This window comes from Rhinopithecus bieti, unplaced genomic scaffold (genome assembly GCF_001698545.2).
Source record: "Rhinopithecus bieti isolate Rb0 unplaced genomic scaffold, ASM169854v2 scaffold_13317, whole genome shotgun sequence".
Classification (NCBI taxonomy): Eukaryota; Metazoa; Chordata; class Mammalia; order Primates; family Cercopithecidae; genus Rhinopithecus; species Rhinopithecus bieti.
Genome location: NW_016807516.1, coordinates 300,279 through 319,840, shown reverse-complemented (window position 1 = coordinate 319,840; position 19,562 = coordinate 300,279). Strand labels below are relative to the sequence as shown.

Here is a 19,562-nt window from a genome sequence, read left to right as displayed (position 1 = left end):
GAAGAAGAATTGTCCAGTGTGCTTCGACATCTTTGAGGCTTCTAGGCCCCAAAGGAGCCACATGAGTTCCCCTGCTCCCTGCCTGGCTTGTTCCCCTGTTGGCTGAACCAGTGTCCCCCATCAATCCTCAACCTCACGTTTCTCCATCTCCTGCCAGCCCATTAAACAAGCCAACCACATCCTCCCACTGGCACCAGAGGCCACCACACCCCCTTGTTCCTGCCTCCACGCCCCTCTGCTTCACTCTATTCCTGAGTGCACCCCTCATGTGGCCCTGCCTGGTGCGTGGCGTCCTCTTCCCCAGGCCGTGAGTATATGTAACTCATAAACTGCTGTCAATCACACATCTGTCAAGCGCTAAGTTTCATGTGTTCAGCTACCTTGTGCTCTTTAGGGTGGGGCATTCTTCCTTCACCAACATGGTGAACAATGATAACAGAATGGGGTGCAGCTGGGAGCCACCAACAGCCAGGTTATGGGTAAATCATTTCTTTTTTTTTTTTTTTTTTTGAGACGGAGTCTTGCTCTGTCACCCAGGCTGGAGTACTGTTGCGCAGTCTCGGCTCACTGCAACTTCTGCCTCCTGGGTTCAAGTGATTCTCTTGCCTCAGCCTCCCCAGTAGCTAGGATTACAGGCATGTGCCACCACACCTGGCTAATTTTTGTATTTTTAGTAGAGACAGGGTTTCACCATGTTGGCCAGGCTGGCTGGTCTCGAACTCCTGACCTCGTGATCCGCCCACCTTGGCCTCCCAAAGTGCTGGGATTGCAGGTGTGAGCCACCACACCCAGTCCTGGGTAGATTATTTCTAAGAAAGGATCTTGGCAAAGCACCACAGTATTCACTAAAGTTAATCCCTTCCACTGCACAGATCAACTTGCTTTTTACGTGAAGTTTGTTTCATTTGAGAAAAGCACTGGGATAATGAGCACCAGAGATTCTTCCCTATGCTGTATTACGTGGCAGCAGGCCGACCTCCCCCTGATAATCAGAGTCAATTTTCCCTGCAGGTTGTGACTTTTTTCTCTTCTGGATGGTTTCCTGCACTAAAAGTGATCAAGCAGCAGCCTTAGCTGAAAGTTCAGTGAGACTCCTGCCCACTGCTGGAAGTAATTTCCTTCTGGAAGTCAGGACTTCTCAACATGTAGAACTTGAAATTGCAGGGACCAGAGCATAAATTTCAAGTGAGTCACAGACAGTCATGAAGAAGGTGGCACCATCTCTATTTTCCATCTCTTACACCAAGTGAAGACACAGCGGTGTTACATAACAATCATTGATTTAAGGTGTATACTCTGCCCTGGAAAACAGTACCTGTGGTAAATTAAAAATGGCTGAAGATTTTTTGCTATGACACTGAGATGTCACTGAGGGGGAGAGTCTATTTCCCCTCCTCCTGAATCTGGGCCAGGTCTGTGACTTGTGTGGTTAATAGTGTGCTACAGAAGTGATACCCCATGAGGCTGGGGACAGTGGCTCATGAATCCTTTGAGTCCAGGAGTTCGAGACCAGCCTGGGCAATATGGTAAAACCCCATTTCTATAAAAAATACAAAAATTAGCCGGATGCAGTGGCAGGCACCTGTAGTCCTACCTAATCAGGAGGCTGAGGTGGGAGGATCACCTGAGCAGGGAGGTCGAGGCTGCAGTGAGCTGTGATTGTGCCACTGTACTCCAGCCTGGACGAGGAGAGTGGGAGGTTGTCTCAAAAAATTAAAAAAAAAAATAAATAAAAAATAAAACAGTGGACGGGATAAAGAAAACGTGTTACTTATACACCATGGAACACTATGCAGCCATAAAAGAAAGTCATGTTCTTGGCAGCAACGTGGATGGAGGTGCAGGCCATTATCATAAGTGAACTAAGTCCTGAACAGAAAACCAAATGCTGCATGTTCTCACTTATAAGTGGGAGCTAAACCATGAATACACCTGAACATAAAGAAAGGAACAACAGACACTGGGAATGACTACCAGACGGAAAAAAAAAAAAGAAAAAGGGAGAGGGAGAGTCTGCTGAAGACCCAGCCTGTGGGTCCTCCACTCACTGCCTGGGTTATGAGGTTGTTGGGACCCCAAGCCTCAGTGTCATGCAATCAACAGATGTAACTAACCTGCATGTGTACCCTTTAATCTGTAATAGTAAGAGTAAAGAGCATTGAAAGAAAAAGTCAAGATTAGAAGCAAAGAAAATGATAAATGAAAAAACACAATCTATCGTTATCCAAACAATCCATGACTGTCACAAACACAGAACGAAGACCCAAAGGACAGAATGAGGCAGCCAAACACTCAACCCAACATGATATGTAGGGAACATATTTTTCAAAACACCAAAAAGGCACGATGGGAAAGAGTCTGGTTCTAGAAGTGATTTTGAGAAAAGTGAAAGTGCACACGCAAAACACTGAAATAAGACCTTTACATTGCATGATATACAAAATCAACACAAAATAAATTAAAGATCTAAACTCAATCTTGAAACTGCAGAGGTCCTATAAGAAAACATAGGTTGGGTGTATATTTTAGGAAACCTGTATCTACGCACACAGGCTGCAAAAGGTGAAAAATAATCATAACACTAAAGGGAAAATTAGAGGAACTACACGCACAGACAATGCAATGGCTTGGCTATTTATATGTGTGTGTGTGTGTGTGTGTGTTTTGTGGGGTGGAGGTTTGGATATAAAAATTACTGCTAACATATGCAAATATAAACAATGACACTAGTGACACTTTAGAACTTCTACAGGGGGAAGGAAACAATGAAACAAACTAACAAAATGCATCCTAACGGCTGGGAGAGAATTAAGGAAAGTTCTACCTCTGAAAGAGATTGTTATCTAACACCTACAATACACTGATTCTACTAAGGGAAAACAACAAAAACAACAACAACAAATACCAAAGCTGAGAGGATCTGAATAGACGTATGTAAAGAAGACAGGAAATGGACTCACAGGTAACAGTTTCTCAGTATCACTGATCCTCACGAAAAAGTGAATCAAAACCATACTCAGGTACCATATAAGTCCAGTTAAAATGAATATTAAGAAAGACAAAAATCAAAATTGTTGAAGGCGATGGCTGGTGTAGACTTGCAGGAAGGAAAACTCTTGTACGCTCTTTGTGGGAATGTAAATTAGTATACACGCTATGCAAAACTGTTGGAGGTTCATTAAAAAAGTAAAAGGTCAAAGTACATCTACCGCTCCAGGTAGCAACCCCACCACTGGGCACACATTTAGAGGAAACGAAACCCCTGCATTGAAGAAGTATCTGCCTTCCCATGTGTCCGGAAGCACTAGTCACAATAGCCAAGATATGCAATCAACCTAACTGTCCATCCACAGATGAAGAGATAAAGGAACCGGATATATACACTATGGAATGCACTTCAACTGTAAAACTTCTGGAAATCATTGAGCTGCAGCCATGTGAAGAAACCTGGAAGACAATTAGGTGAAATGAAATGAGCCTGTTAGAGACCCACACTGCATGACATTAGGCAAATGGAATCCAAAAGACACTGTCTCCTAGAAGCAGAACTTTCAATAGGTGTTACTAGAGGCTGGAGAGAGGAGGGGGCCTGGGCAGGGATTGGTAATGGGTACAGAGTGATACTCAGAGACTCAGAGGTGAGGAATCCATTCTGGTGTTCTAGTCCACAGCAGGGTGCCCAGGGTCAACAATGTCTAAGGGAATTTTTCAAAATCAGCTGGAAAGGATGGTTCTGAATGTTCTCTCCACAGGGAAATAATAAGATGCCAGACACCACGATTTGATCATGACACTACGTATGCATATATCAAAATGTCCCTTGCACCCTCTGGTTATATACATACACTCTATAGCAATGAAACTGCCATCAACTGTTGGGATAATTCATTCTAATTGGAGTGAGATAGAATCTGAGTGTGGTTTCATTTATGTTTTGGTGTGAATCAGCCACATTGATAATCTTATCTTTTACCTGTGCATCAACCTCATGTTTTCAGGTCCTCTGCCCACTTTTACACATCAAATTAAAACAAATTAATAATAACTGTGGCAAATATAACTAATGACGCAAACACACAAAAATCAAAACCACCAAACGCTCAGATTCCATCTCACCCTACTCGCGACACGCACACGCAGCAAAAATAAAGAAAAAGTGAAAATAAAACCTCTACCACCACAAGACAAAAAATGGATGGTGTGGATTTCCACAGAGGGGGAACTTGCCCTCTCAATTCATGGAAACACCTAAACTAAGCCACACACTAAAGAAACCACTTGGAGGTTCCTCCAAGGGCAAAACTAACACTACCATTTCATCCCCAGCAAGTTCTACTACTAGGTGTATACACAGAGTAAGCATGAAATCAAGCCATGGAACGAGACTTATCTCGCGTTCCCCAGGTTGGAATCCAGCACTATGCAGAATGGCCCAAGAGAGAAATCAGGCCCTGCCTGTCCATCCCGCAGATGACAGGAATAAGGAAACTGTCCCATGCGTAGACAACTGGAATACTGCTTCAGGCCAGAAAAAATACAACAAAAATCCCATCAGCGGGAGCGCACATGGTTGCACCTGGAGGACACGATGGTAAATAAAATGAGCCAGGCAGAGACAGACAAACCTTGCATCCTCTCACTCATGTAGAAGCTGAGAAACTTTATCTGTAAGACCTAGAAAGCATAATCATGGTTACCAGAGGTTGGGGGGAGGAAGGGAATGGGCAGGGATTGGAAAGGGGTACAAAGTTCCCCACAGATGAGACGAAGAAAATCCTGTTTTTCTATTCCATAGGAGGGTGACCAGGGTTAAGAGCATCACTGCATCTTCAAAACAGTTGGGAAGGAGGATACAGAAGCTTCTCATCACAAAAGAATAAACAATGGTACAAAATTACAGAGACACTAAATACCCTGATTTCGTCATTCCACAATGTATGCAAAGACCAAAATGTCGCACTCTACCCTCTCATTGTATTCCTTTACTATTTGGCAAATTTATTTCAAGAAATATAATACATGATGCTAAAATTCACATGGGACCCTGAATCACCCTGAATTTCTTCCAAAGCAATCCTGAGACATCCAGACCACATCAGATGCATCTCACCCACTGAGTTCAAATTTCATGGAAAAACTGAGTACCTGCTTCCACATAGCGCAGTGGAACACAAAAGAGGACCCAGAAGTAAACCCACACACCAAAAACCGTCTGACCCTCAACAGAATCCACAAAAATAAGCAAGGGGGAAAGGATGCCCTATTCAATCAACGGTGCTGGGATAAGCGGCTAGCCACATGTGGAAGAGTAACACTGGGGCCCTACCTCTCACCAGACACAAAAAGAAACTCCAGATGAATGAAAGGTTTAAATGGAAGACCTCAAACTATTAGAATTCTGCAAGAAAACATACAAAATACCTTTCTCCACACAGACTTTGGCAAAGAATCTATTTGGCTATGTCCCCAAAGGAAATGACAACAAAACTTGACAAGTCAGGCTTAATACTCTAAAGAGCCACCACACAGCAAAATAAATTAGCAACAGAGAAACAGACAGCCTACAGAGTGGAAGAACATGTTCCCAAACTGTATCTGATCAAGGTCTAACATCCGGAATCTTCAACGATCTTATGCCAATCATTCAACAAGAAACAACAAAAAATCCCGTTAATGTATGGGCAAGGAATGAGAACACACACTTCTCTAAGGACAATGTGCAAGTGACCAACGAAGAGGAAAACATGCTCAAACTCACTCATCAACAGAGAAATGCCAATCAAAAGCAGGTCGAGATACCATCCCACACCACTCAGAACAGCAATGACTATGCAGACAGAGAGAGATACTGGCGAGGCAGCTGAGGAGAGGAAATACTGATGTGGTCTTGGTGGGGAAGCAAACTAGTACAGACACTGTGGAAAGAAGTTTGGAGATTTCTCAGAGTTTAAAACTACCATCCAACCCCGCAATCCCACTCCTGAGGGTCTACCCAAGGAAAATATATCCTTCTATCTAAAAGACACAGGCACTTGTATGCTCATGGCAGTGTTATTCACAATGGCAAAGAAACAGAATCAACCTAGGCGCTCATCAACAGTGGATAAGATAAAGAAAATATGGCAGGTGTACACCACAAAACAGTACACGGCCCCCAAAAATCGCATTTTTGGCAGCAACATGGATGGAGCTGCAGGTCATTATCCTAAGTGAACTAAGGTCAGAACAGAAATCCAAAAGTCACACATTCTCACTTATAAGTGGGAACTAAACTACGAATGCACCTGAACATAAAGAAGAGAACGATGACACCAGATTAACTACTAGACCATAAAGAAAGATCTGAGATTCTGCATTTCTAAAAGGTTCCTTTACCCGCAAATCCACATATGTGTATTATTATTACCAAGTTAATAAGAATGGTCAAAAATAAAAAGGGAAGCCATTAGTAGACAACCTTAGTCTTCCTCTTCATCCTTCTCCTCCACTGCATGGGTTGGGAGGGTCCTCAGCATCTTGATCCCCCAGGTCACTGACATCAACTCCAAAACTCATGCCAAGAATGTCCTTCCCTCTTCTCTTTCCTTCGGGTCATAATGAGTGTCTATTTTTCTAGCATCTTTCTCCCAACCTGTGTTGATTCAGCCACCCTCTGTATCCGCCTCCCTGGGACAAAAGGTCAAACTCATCTGCACTCTGAGCAGGAGCTACGGCAGCTGCTATGTAGACTGTCCCCAGCAGAGCTCAGAGATGGGCACCAGGTTCACGATGCCAGTGGGCAGTGGTGCTGTTATTGCATTCAGTGGGGATGGAGTGGTTGTCCAGGCACAGACAGACAACCACACAGCAGGAACAAATGTACGTGCTGAAATTTAACAAAGACAGAATAAAGGACACTTGGGGAATAGAGGTCTCAATTGCAGAAACAGTGAGTGCCTCAATAGTTAGAGAACTGGGGTCATCTCTGCCATGGCTAGGATTCCTCTCTCCTTCATCTTCCTCAGTCATTAAAGATTGCATTGGGGGTAATCAAAGGATGCTGAGGCCTACTACTCACTCCCAAAAAAACACCAGCAAGCATTTCAGCAGGGAAAAAAGAAAATGCTCACAAGGATGGGGTTAGATTTAGCCATAAACCAGATTATGTGGCAGGAGGGAGAACATATCCCCCATTTTTGGCCACTCAGAAACTGGGGGAGCTAATCTGAGGAAAGGCACCAATACCTATTCATTAGTGTTTCAACTCTGTGTGGTCACGGGTCTGTGTGAGGTCTCAGCAGCTGCCTCTCTCAAGGTCTCCCCACAGGAGAGCAGGGTGAAACCTGGGGCAGGAAGACAGGGGAAGCTGATTTGCATAAAGAACTTTTTTTATCCTGTTGGCTCTGGGGAGGCATGAAAAGGCCCTGAGGAAAACAAACTCCAGCTGAGAAGCCTGAGAACACTTGGCCTTCATAAGCGTCCCCACCATGGCCTGGCCTGGATGACGCTTCTCCTCGGACTCCTTGCTTATGGCTCAGGTCAGGGCTTGAAGGGACTCTATCATTGGGGGGACCACAGAAAACAGGGTCCAGGTTACTGTCATCCACATGATCACAACTGTGTCTCTCCTGTTCATTTTAGGAGTGGATTCTGAGACTGAGGTGACCCAGGAGCCATCGTTGTCAGTGTCCCCTGGAGGAACAGTCACACTCACCTGTGGCCTGAGCTCTGGCTCAGTCTCTACCAGCAACTACCCCAGCTGGTACCAGCAGACCCCAGGCCAGGCTCCACGCATGATCATCTACAGCACAAACACTCGCCCTTCTGGGGTCCCTGATCGCTTCTCTGGCTCCATCCTTGGGAACAAAGCTGCCCTCACCATCACGGGGCTCAGGCAGACGATGAATCTGATTATTACTGTGTGCTGTACATGGGTAGTGGCATTTCCACGGCGATTTAAACCTATGAGGAAGTGCAACTAAAACCTCTTTATATACTCACAACAGTTCAGCCCTTACAGATAAGAGGGAAAGTGACAGGATGGAAATGGTCAACACGGTGAGTGAGGAGTCTCCTTGCCCCAGTCTCTGATGCAGGGGTTCACTGTCAGGTGCCTCTCCCAGTCTCTCCCCAGGTGTGTCCACCTCCCCAGTGTGACTGTTCCATGGCTGTGCTTCCTCGCCACTGAGAATAATGTGGAGGGAGAATTATCTACAAAATATATAAGCTCACAGTGAGTCACAGAGACCCCTGTGCTCCAGGAAGACACTTCTTACTCAAAGAGAATTAACAGGCATATGCTTATTAATTAATTTGACCATGGAGGCTGACTTAATATTTTGTTTATCACTGAAGTGAGAACGTTTTCAGGGAGCTTGTTAAAAATGCAGTTCTCCAACCTAAACCTACTAAGTCAGAAACTTGTGTTGGTGCCAGATAGCCTGTATTTAACACCTGCACATGAGATTTTTCATTAGTGTTAATGTTTGGGAAGAACCTACTTTTATTATTATAAAATTATTCATTGGGATTTCCATTTAAAATGATGTCAGGTTAATATTCCATAATCCTACTCTCCTAAATTCCCATTTAAAACCCCCCAAATACTTAGAAACAGATTTTTAAATCTCAAGCCATAGCAAAAATTATTAGTTGATTAATGCAGACAGACTTGGAAGGAATTTCGAAAAGCGTAAGTTCTTAGGTGCCAGGTGTGCTCACTCGTGCCTATAATCCCAATACTTCGGGAGGCTAGGCAAGAGGACTGCTTGAAGCCAGGAGTTTGAGACCAGTGTCTTCCACATAGTGAGACTCCATCACCACAAAAGAAAAAAAAAAGATATGTCCCTTCAGGAATTTCCAAAAACATGTTTCCTTCGAGTATATTTAGTGGTCCATATGAATATCTGTTACTGAAAACCATCTCATGGAGGACGGGCTTCCAGAATCCCTTCTCCCTCCCACTGAGCTCACCTACCTGTAGCTCTGGCTCTCAGGGTCTTTGTAGGACACAGGGCTCAGCCTTCCCCATCCTCCACCTCTAATTACAGATTGTTCCACAGGATCATGGTTCCGCTGAGATCCTCTCCCATAGATACGTACTTGTCCTGAACAGTGTCTCTTAACGTAGTGTTGGCAAGACGGGAAGGACTGAGGGGGTGACGGAGCCTTGTAGCCACCAGAAGATGGCAGTAATGTCACTGCTGAGCTTTGCTGGGGCAGACTCAGGCTCCCACCCTCCTCCCTTCCTCTGACTCTTTCTTTGGGCCAGCCAGGGTCCAGGAGCTTTCTCCACTCAATCAAGGCTCTGGGGTCACCTCAGAGAACTTCTCAATAAGACAGAGGAGGTGCTTCAGGGGATCTAACACAAGTGAGGGCAGATTTTAAGACTGCCCATGCACAGAAAACCCTATGAAGAGAAACAAACCAGCCCTACTTGTGTCTGTGCACCTGAGTCCTTAGGACTGTTTTCCTGATCTCCTGGCTGAGTCAAGATTGCAAATGTATGATTTATTATCCAGATCAAGAGAAATCCATGACAGTTTATGAAGACAAAGATGACAACTACCCTATCTACTTGTCACACAATTAAGACACTGGCCTTAGGTCTGTCAGTGCCCTGGAACATTCTGGAAGAAGAGGGTGAAGGTTACTTGGCAAGTGTTGGGACTCAGACATGACGATCTCATCATGACCCAGAGGGATAAAGGTGGGATCAGTTGTGAGGGTAGAAAATGTGGATTTCTTAAGGCCATTTTGTTGGTCCTTTTCTCATTGCAAAGGATTTAAACTGAAATGAACATGATTTTGCTAATAAATGGTTATGAGAATTTCCATTACATTTAATTGTATTTCCTGCCTTAATGAAAATAAATATAGAAAATAAGAAATAAAATATACTTCCATAACGCATTACAGATTGTGTATCTTTAAACTAGAGGGAATCATTACTTTTAAAGAAAAGTTACTAGGGTTGTTTGCATTTTAATCTGGGATCCTACACGATGGTTACAGACACAGCTGTTGTTTGAGGTTTTAGCCTGGAGTCTCTGCCAATTCAATAATAGAGGCAATAAAAATAGACGCAAGTATTATAAAGTCAGAATTCATTTATTTTGAGAGTTTTGAATGCTATGAGTATCTACCAAGAATAAAATAAATTGTACTGAAAATTTATTAGAATAAATTTAAAAATGCCAAATTCACAACTGATAAAATTATAGTTAAAATTCATACATTTTCTGTCTCAGTATAAAAAATAAACATTTAATGTATCTATTAGAAAATAATTAGCAATTTTGTAAATGATATAAAAAAAAATTTGAACAAATGGTGAAACATTTTCTTATCTGCAGACACCAGATTAAAAAAATTCAGGCCAGGTGCAGTGGCTCACACCTGTAATCACAACTACTTTGGGAGGCCAAGGTAGAAGGATCTCTTGATCCAAGGAGTTTAAGACCAGCCTGGGCAGGGATGGGTGCGGTGGCTCCCACCTGTAATCCCAGCATTTTGGGAGGCTGAGGCGGCGGATCACGAGGTCAAGAGATCAAGACCATCTTGGCCAACACGGTGAAACCCTGTCTCTACTAACAATACAAAAATTAGCCATACATGGTGATGCATGCACACCTGTAGTCCCAGCTACTTGGGAGGCTGAGGCAGAAGAATCGCTTGAACCAGGGAGGCAGAGGTTGCAGTTACCCAGATTGCATCACTGCACTCCGACCTGGTGACAGAGTGAAACTCCGTCTCAAAAAAGTTAGCCTGGCACGGTTGCATGTGCCTATAGTTCCAGCTACTAGGGAGGCTGAGGTTGGAGGATTGCTTGAGCCTGGGAGGTCGAGGCTGCTGTGAACTGAGACTGTGCCACTGGACTCCAGCCTGGGTGACAAACTGAGATCCTGTCTCGAAAAAACAAAAAATAAAAAGAACAAAAAAACCCCGAAAATAAAACAAAAATTCAACAGCATGCAGATTAATAATGTTAGTGCTTTATTTTTTAAAATTATTGTTAACTTATAGGGATTCTCCTCTGAGAAGGTGCACTGGAGGGTGTCAGCAGAGCAGATAGCCCAGACCCCTCAGATTTCAGAAGCAGGGATTTATGGTAAATGAAAAATGCCAGTAACTTGTCAGCTTGCACAGGCAGCTATGCCCGCTCTGTGTCAGGCTCTGTGTCAGTAGTAGTGTGTTCCATGAGTCCTTTTCAGAGTCCTGCATGTCATCTATGTTCACTCAGCCAGGCCTGTCACCTAGAAGTAACAGGCAACTCCTCCTGCACTGGAATTAGTGGCAGAGTCAGGTGAATAATGTGGCCTGGCCACACCACCTCTCAGCAAAAGTCCCCAGTGGTGATGCCCCATAGTTCCCAATCTTTCTTAAGTGTAATTAACTCACTTCAATTGAATTAAAAAAATCAATCACTTCACTATGACACATAAGGACATTCACCCTCTGGCTTTAACGATCCTTGCCTGCCTTGTGATTATAATTCCATGTGCCCAATACTGTCAAAAGATGTATTTTGCCATACCCTCCACATGCATTTCATATGTGTGATTCTTATTTCCAAATTCTATCTCTCTTCTAGGAATATGGTGTGTTTCATTTGTCCTGCTGCAGGACTCCTCTCTCCACTCAGATTAAATTATGAAATTCCAGATAAGAAATTAACTTGGAATACTGTTGGATCAATAGCAGAAGTAAGCAAAATAATAAAGATATTTCAAAATGCAGATTGATTTTTTAAAAGTAAAAATGTCACATACTTCACTTAGAAGATAACAGGCTGTACTACAAATTCATTAAACTATCCCCTTCATGCCATGGGCCAGTCATGTTCCTGAACTTAACCTCTGTCTTCTCGGGTGAAGTTACAGGCCAGGACAGCATCAGCCACCCACACTCCTAGTGGTGGAAGCTGGGAGCAGAGGCAGGAGCCTGTGCCTGTGGCCTTGGCTGGGTGAAGGATGGCATTTCCAAGGCTTCTTGCTTGGCAGCCATCCTCACGTGCAGATGGCCTGGCAGCAGCACTGCAAAACCCAAGCATAGGATGCCCCACTGTATGGCCCAGTGGTAACTGTGGTGGCCATTGGCATCTGGGGCAGCTGCAGCCATATGAGTTGGCGGGCTGTGGCAGCCACCCCAGTGATGGTTTCCACCACTCCCGGGTGGTGGTGGCTAAAACCACATAGTAGGATTTTCAACAGCAGTAGTACCATTAAGCAGAGCTCCTGGAGGAGGACTGGAAGCAACTGCTTGCATTGAAAGACTGTAGCTATAGTGGAATTATTGAACCACATTATATTTGCAGCAAGGATGCAGAATGTATTACAGATTATAGGAAGCAGTAGTTGAGGTTAATCTAGTAGAGAGCCATGAATATGAGAAGGAAGCTGTCTACTGGGCAGATGCTATCATAGCCGCAGGAGGTGATGGTGTAATGCTTTTACCAGTAAGTAAAGTTTTGTACAAACTTAAAGCAGTTATGGGGTAAGCCCTGGTCCAGCACTACCTGAGGGTCACTTATGTTGGCCTATTCAATACACACATTTCTTCCCAGAAGCCTTACCAAAGGTCTATAGTAGTGAGTTCGGTATGGAGGCAGTAATCAGGTCATATCTGGAAGGAACCGGCATAAACTCCAATCCTGTGAGACATCGTGGACAGCAACTAAATTCGAATCAACAGAGTAGAGCCCTTGACATTGAAAGAGTTTGTGGTGAAAGATCTGAGGCTTCAGGACTCTGACATTTGTGAATGAGAGCACTAAATGAAGTCGTTATTGGGTAACGTCTATCCAGAATATCTTATGCTTGGGCTGTGGCACTGGATAATCTAAGAAGTAGACCCACTCTAAAAGACTGGTTTCCCACTGTGAGATTTCAGTTGATAATGGTCCATGGAAAAAATGGAAGAGTTCAGGGCTCAATGTGTGAACTGGAGCAGGATCAAAGGTCATTCAATATTAACAGGGTTGCAAGTCAGGCTGTGGAGCATGATTAAAATATTGCAAATGACAAGGACATTTGAGTCTTGCATTCAACTGAGAATTGATAGAATAACAAATAAATATAATGAATCACTGTTCTAGAGTCCAAAACAGCCAAAAATAATTTTCAGTATTCAAGAACTAAAAAGTAAGCAGTTTTCTCAAGCATCCATGAGCATTGTTTCTCCTGACAGACTTGTGCTTGTTTTCACTGCTGGGACACTTGCATGGTTGTAGATGAAGGAACATCTTTTGATGTTCCTATTTTTATATCAGACAAAACAGACTTTAAAGCAACAACAGTTATAAAAGACAAAAAACGGCATTATATAATGATAAAAGGATCAGTCCAACAGAACAATATCACAATCCTAAATATATATGCACCTAATACTGGAGCTCCCAAATTTCTAAAACAATTATTACTAGACCTAAGAAATGGGATACATGGCAACACAATAATAGTAAGGGACTTCAATACTCCACGGACAGCACTAGACAGGTCATCAAAACAGAAAGGCAATAAAGAAACAATGGACTTGGCCGGGCGCGGTGGCTCAAGCCTGTAATCCCAGCACTTTGGGAGGCCGAGGTGGGCGGATCACGAGGTCAGGAGTTTGAGACCAAACTGGCCAACGTGGTGAAACCCTGTCTCTACCAATAATACAAAAATTAGCTAGGCGTGGTGGTGCATGTCTGTAATCCCAGCTACTCAGGAGGCTGGGGCAGGAGAATCGCTAGAACCCGGGAGGTGGAAGTTGCAGTGAGCCGAGATTGTGCCATTGCACTCCAGCCTGGGCAACAAGAGTGAAACTCCATCTCAAAAAAAAAAAAAAAAAAGACACTTGAACACATTTATAGCAGCACAATTTACAATTGCAACAATACAGAACTAGCACAAATACATGTCAACTGATGAGTGAATAAAGAAAAAGTTATTTTTTAATTTTTAGTAGGAATTTGGCTCTTGTTGCCCAGGTTGGAGTGCAATGGTGTGATCGCAGCTTACTGCAACCTCTGCCTCCCAGGTTCAAGTGATTCTCCTGCCTCAGCCTCCCGAGTAGCTGGGATTACAGGCATGTGCCACCACACCCGGCTAATTTTGTATTTTTAGTAGATATGGTGTTTCTCCATATTGGTCAGGCTGGTCTTGAACTCCCAACCTCAAGTGATCTGCCTGCCTTGGCCTTCCAAAGTGCTGGGATTTCAGGCATGAGCCACTGCACCCAGCTAAAAATGTGATCATATATATATATGTACATGGTATATACATATATACCATGAAATACTACTCAGACGTAAAAAGGAATAAAATAATGGCATTTGCAGCAACCTGGATGGAGTTGGAGACCGTTATTCTAAATGAAGAAACTCAGGAATAGAAAACCAAACATTGCACGTTCTCACTTATAAGTGGGAGCTAAGCTTTGAGGATGCAAAGGCATATGAATGACATAATGGACTTTGGGGTCTCGAGGGGAAGGGTGTGAGGGGGGTGATGAAGAAAATTCTACATATTGGGTATAGCGTACGCTGCTTGGGTGATGGGTGCATCAAAATCTCAAATCACCACTAAAAGCTTTTCCATGCAAACAAACACCATCTGTTCCCCCACAACTACTGAAATAAATAAAACTGAAAAAGGGGAAACATTATCACTAAAAAAAAAAAGAATGAGAATGGGTTCTATAGCACATACATGAAACACAATAGTTTTGGAATTGTCTTAGTACTGTGGTGGCTTTCATTTAGTTTATGTTGTAAATGTTACTTATTACATTTGTAGAATAAAATGTTACTGCCTTTCTTTTTTCCCATGATGATAATTTATTTATTTTTGGAGGAACTCAGTTTTGTGTAACTCTTGATCCACTTAGGATAATCAGTCTGAGAATGTTTGCAAGAAGTTCCCAGTGTTGCAGGATGAAATAGTTGGTATCTCGTGCCATTTATTGAAGGTGTTTTGTTTATTTACTGGTGAAAATGTTTAATTATTGACAAACATTTATTGAAAATCCACTCTGTGCCATGTACTCCTATGTCAGGTGTTAGACACACATTGTTGAATAACACAGACTCTATCCTGATGGAAATGGCGTCTAGCAGGCACCAGAGTAAGTTCTGTGAGTGCCAGGATGAACAGTCAAATTGAGCACTCTTAGATTTGCCAACATTTAACATGTTGTTCTTACCAATTTCTTTTTAAATAAATGTTAGTGTACAAAGGTAATCTAAGTTGTAATATATATCCAGAAATGTCTATTTTCCTTAGTTAAGGGTATCTGCAAGACACTCACAGCAAATACTTTATAGTATGCATCAGATATAAATAAAAGCAAATGAAGTCAAAAGTGTTTTTCTCAGAGCTGGATCTAGTTTCCTACTTGACTTTTTAAAGACACACATAAAATACTGCATTATAAAGAAGTATTGTTCCACACTACAGAAACTCCCCTAATAGTTTTAAAACACTTTCTTAAAAAATGCCAACTCTAACTTTAATCTGAAGGAAATCTGACTGTCCAAATAGCTCTGTTGATATGTAACATGTGAATACATCATGTACTATGTAAAATTATTTATAAGACACATTTTAAAAGATTTTTAAAATACTTAATGTGCTCACTTTGTGCTATAACTTCTAACACTTCATCTCTGTGGTGATGACTTACTTGCAAGAAATGAGGGGCAGCAGGGTGCAGGTGCAGATTGTGGTTAGATGGGTTGGCTGACCCCAGGGTCCTCTGAGCTAGTCTCAGAATCGCTGTCACCATGACCAGTCAGTTGCAGGTGATCCAGCAGCTGCTGAAGGCTGAGAAGTGGGCCACTGAGAAGGTGTCAGAGGCCCACAAGCAAAAGAACCAGAGGCTGAAGCAGGTCAAGGAAGCAGCTCAGGCTGAAATTGAACAGTGCCACCTGCGGAGAAAGAAAGAGTTCAAGGCCGAAGAAGCTGCAGCACTGGGATCCCATGGCAGGTGCAGCACTGAAGTGGATAAGGAGACCCAGGATAAAATGGCCATCCTCCAGACCTACTTCCAGCAGAACAGGGAAGAAGTCTTGAATAACTTCTTGGCCTTTGTCTGTGACATTCAGCCAGAAATACATGAAAACTACTGCCTAGATGGATAGGAGAAGAGAGAAGCACCAGTTTCATGGACTGGCATTTTAGATGCTCTTGTGGAATAATAAGCTCTAGCAAAGTTCTAGGTATATTCTTATGAGAAGGGATTGAATTATTTTATTATTTTGTACACAGTTGTTCCCTTCACTTTTTAGAGAGGAGCAAATTTACCTTCTTTGTACAAACTTAGAACTAAAGATTTCATCTTTTTATTTCAAGTTTCTTAGAAATTTAATAGCTATATGCTGTTTTCTATGCCTTTTGGCTCAAGCAAAATGTATCAATGATGACTTTTCCTTTTAGATCTAATAAAACAACAACAACAAAACAATTATTTGAAGAAAGAAATGGGGGAAAAAAAGAAAAAAATGAAGAAAGGAATGGTTCAAATATTCCCCTCCTCCAATGCTTTATTGAAGTTCAGGGACTTTGTGAGAAAGTAGTAAATAGTTATTTGTAGCCTATGTAAAGCAGCAGCCAGTCTTAAAGTCACCCATTCCTTCCAACAGTTAGAACAGTGACTGCTAGTATAATTGTTTGGGCTGCTTTGAGTTTCTCTAAAAATTACTAGATGATAGGTTGGGCACAGTGGTTCATGGCCGTTTAATCCCAGGACTTTGGGAGGCTAAGGCAGGTGGATCACTTGAGGCCAGAAGTTTGAGACCAGCTTGGCCAAAATGGCTAAACCCCATCTCTACCAAAAAAATGTTATATATATAAATATACACATATAAATATGTACATATATACATATATAAACATACATATAAATATATATATTTTATATATATATATGTTTGGTGGCACACACAAGTAATCCCAGCTACTCAAGTGGTTGAGGCACGAGAATCGCTTGATCCTGGGAGGCAAAGGTTGTAGTGAGCTCACACCACTGCACTCCAGCCTGAGTGACAGAGAGAGACTAGACTCTGTCTTAAAAAAAAATTACTAGATAATAGAATTCAAGAATTTGTTACATATTATTACTTGGTGTACTGACAATCATTTAAAATTAAAGACTCTTTAATTTAAATTTGTCATCCAAACAAACCAGAAATGAGAGGCAAAAGACGTCAGAATAGCAGAAATGTTTTTCTGAAAGTTAACCTTTTAATGGCAAGAATATGTGAATAAAATCCAACTATCTTTTAAAATATTCATTAGAATAAAATGACCAAGTTTATAATTAATACAATAAAACATATTGTTTCTTATATAATTTAAAACATATTTCAGAATGTTTATTATTCTGCTCTCATCAAAATGATAAACTTTCAAGTGTATGTATAAGAAAACAACCACAAAATTCAGCAATACAGGAGATAATTTGAACAAATGGTGAAATATTTACTAACCTGAACACAGAAACTGAAAATTTCAGCAAGTAGGAGACACGTATTGCAGACATATTGTACTATTGTATTATTGTGTATTTTATGTGTTTTCTCTTAAGATAGTGCACAGGTGGGTGTCAGCAGAAGAGAGAGCACAGGCCCGTCCGACGCCAGTAGCAGGAGTTAGTAAATGACAAACACCAGTCATTGATCACCATGCAGGCGTGGCTGCCCTCTTTGTCTCAGCTCCATGCTAGAGGTGATGTGTCCCGTGTGCTCTTCCAGGGCCCCGCACTCTGTGCTCACTCAACCAGTCTCATTTTCTAGAAACAAGGGTCACCTCCTTCTGCACTGGAACAAGCAGCAGAGTCATGTGGATAATGTGGCCTGACCCCACCACCTCACATGAAAAGCCCCAAAAAATTATGTCTGCTGTTTCCCAACTTGCAGGGTTCTCTATTAGGGCTCTTGTTCCCGGTCTGGCCACTTGGCCTCATTTACTACTCTGGGTTTCTGTCTGAGGATGAGGGTGATGATTGCTGATCAGGATGTGGAAGGAGCCAAATGCTAACCCAGAGCATCTGCCCCACAGGGAAATAAGGCACAAGTCTCTTGTCTGATCCCACACTATGACCTCTAGCCCCTTTCTCCCCTCTTGTCACAAAAACCAGAATCAGGAAAAATTTCTGCAGGCGTTTCTCCATCCTGGAACAAGGATCTGAGACTCTTCACTGAATCTGTGACCTTCTATCTAGCCAATATTTATACTGAGCTCTTAAGATAAACATCTTAGCCTGGTCATTGCCACACAGGCAGGCAAGGCAGCTCAGGTGGAAAATACTTTTGGTCATCCCATGTGTTTCACGTGTCCGTGTGAAGAGATAACCAAACAGGCTTTGTGTGAACAACATGGCTGTTTATTTCACCTGGGTGCAGGTGGGCTGAGTTTGAAAAAGGAGTCAGCTAAGGGTGGTGGGATTATCATTAGTTCTTATAGGTTTTGGATAGGTGGTGGATCTCACAAAGTACATTCTCAAGGGTGGGGAGAATTACAAAGAAATTTCTTAAGGGTGGGGGAGATTATAAAGAACATCGATCAGTTTGGGTGGGGTAGAAACAAATCACAATGGTGGAATGTCATCAGTTAAGCTATTTTCACTTCTGTGCATCTTCAGTTGCTTCAGGCCATCTGGATGTACATGTACAGGTTACTGGGGATATGATGGCTTAGCTTGGGCTCAGAGGCCTGACATTCCTGTCTTCTTATATTAATAAGAAAAATAAAACAAATGGTGGTGAAGTGTTGAGGTGGCGAACATTTTTGGGGGTGGTATGGAGAGATAATGGACAATGTTTCTCAGGGCTGCTTCGAGTGGGATTAGGGACAGCGTGGGAACCTACAGTGGGAGAGATTCAACTGAAGAAAGATTTTGGGGTAAGGGGTGATATTGTGCAGTTGTTAGAAGGAGCATTTGTCATACAGAATTATTGTTGATGGCCTGGCTACGGTTTTGTATGAATTGAGAAACTAAACGAAAGGCACAGGGTCCGATTAAGAGAAGGAGAATAACAGGTATTAAAGGACTAAGAATTGGGAGTACCCGGGACATCCATTTACAGAGTGTCAAAGGGGGTTCAGCACAATTATTTGCTTGGTTGGCGAGTTTTTGGGCTCTATCCTTGAGTTTTTTTTTTTTTTTTTTTTGAGACGGAGTCTCGCTGTGTCGCCCAGGCTGGAGTGCAGTGGCCGGATCTCAGCTCACTGCAAGCTCCGCCTCCCAGGTTTACACCATTCTCCTGCCTCAGCCTCCCAAGTAGCTGGGACTACAGGCGCCCGCCACCTCACCTAGCTAGTTTTCTTTTTTTTGTATTTTTTTTTTTAGTCGAGATGGGTTTCACCGTATTAGCCAGGATGGTCTCCATCTCCTGACCTCGTGATCTGCCCATCTCGGCCTCCCAAAGTGCTGGGATTACAGGCTTGAGCCACCGCGCCCGGCCTATCCTTGAGATTTTTTATGTTGTCATATACCAGGCCAGATTGATTTAGGTAAAAACATTCTTCATTTAAAAATATACAGAGTTCCCTCTCTCTCTCTCTCTTTTTTTTTTTTTTTTTTTTTTTTTTTTTTTTTTA

General features: G+C 42.5%; 1 protein-coding gene and 1 pseudogene across 1 annotated transcript in view; one reads left to right on the top strand and one right to left on the bottom strand.

Annotated features, from left to right (window-relative positions):
- The window catches only part of LOC108536057 (uncharacterized), a 57,740-nt gene extending 41,993 nt beyond the window's left edge, over positions 1-15,747 (bottom strand). Inside the window, exons 1-3 of the mRNA XM_017882534.1 lie at positions 15,646-15,747; positions 12,044-12,162; positions 8,957-9,286 (exon numbers count right to left, since the gene is read on the bottom strand). Coding sequence (XP_017738023.1) covers positions 8,957-9,286; positions 12,044-12,162; positions 15,646-15,747 — 551 coding nt within the window. The remainder of the gene's footprint in view (positions 1-8,956; positions 9,287-12,043; positions 12,163-15,645) is intronic.
- LOC108536112 (V-type proton ATPase subunit G 1 pseudogene) lies at positions 15,665-16,102 on the top strand (annotated as a pseudogene).
- The last annotated feature ends 3,460 nt before the right edge of the window (positions 16,103-19,562 follow it).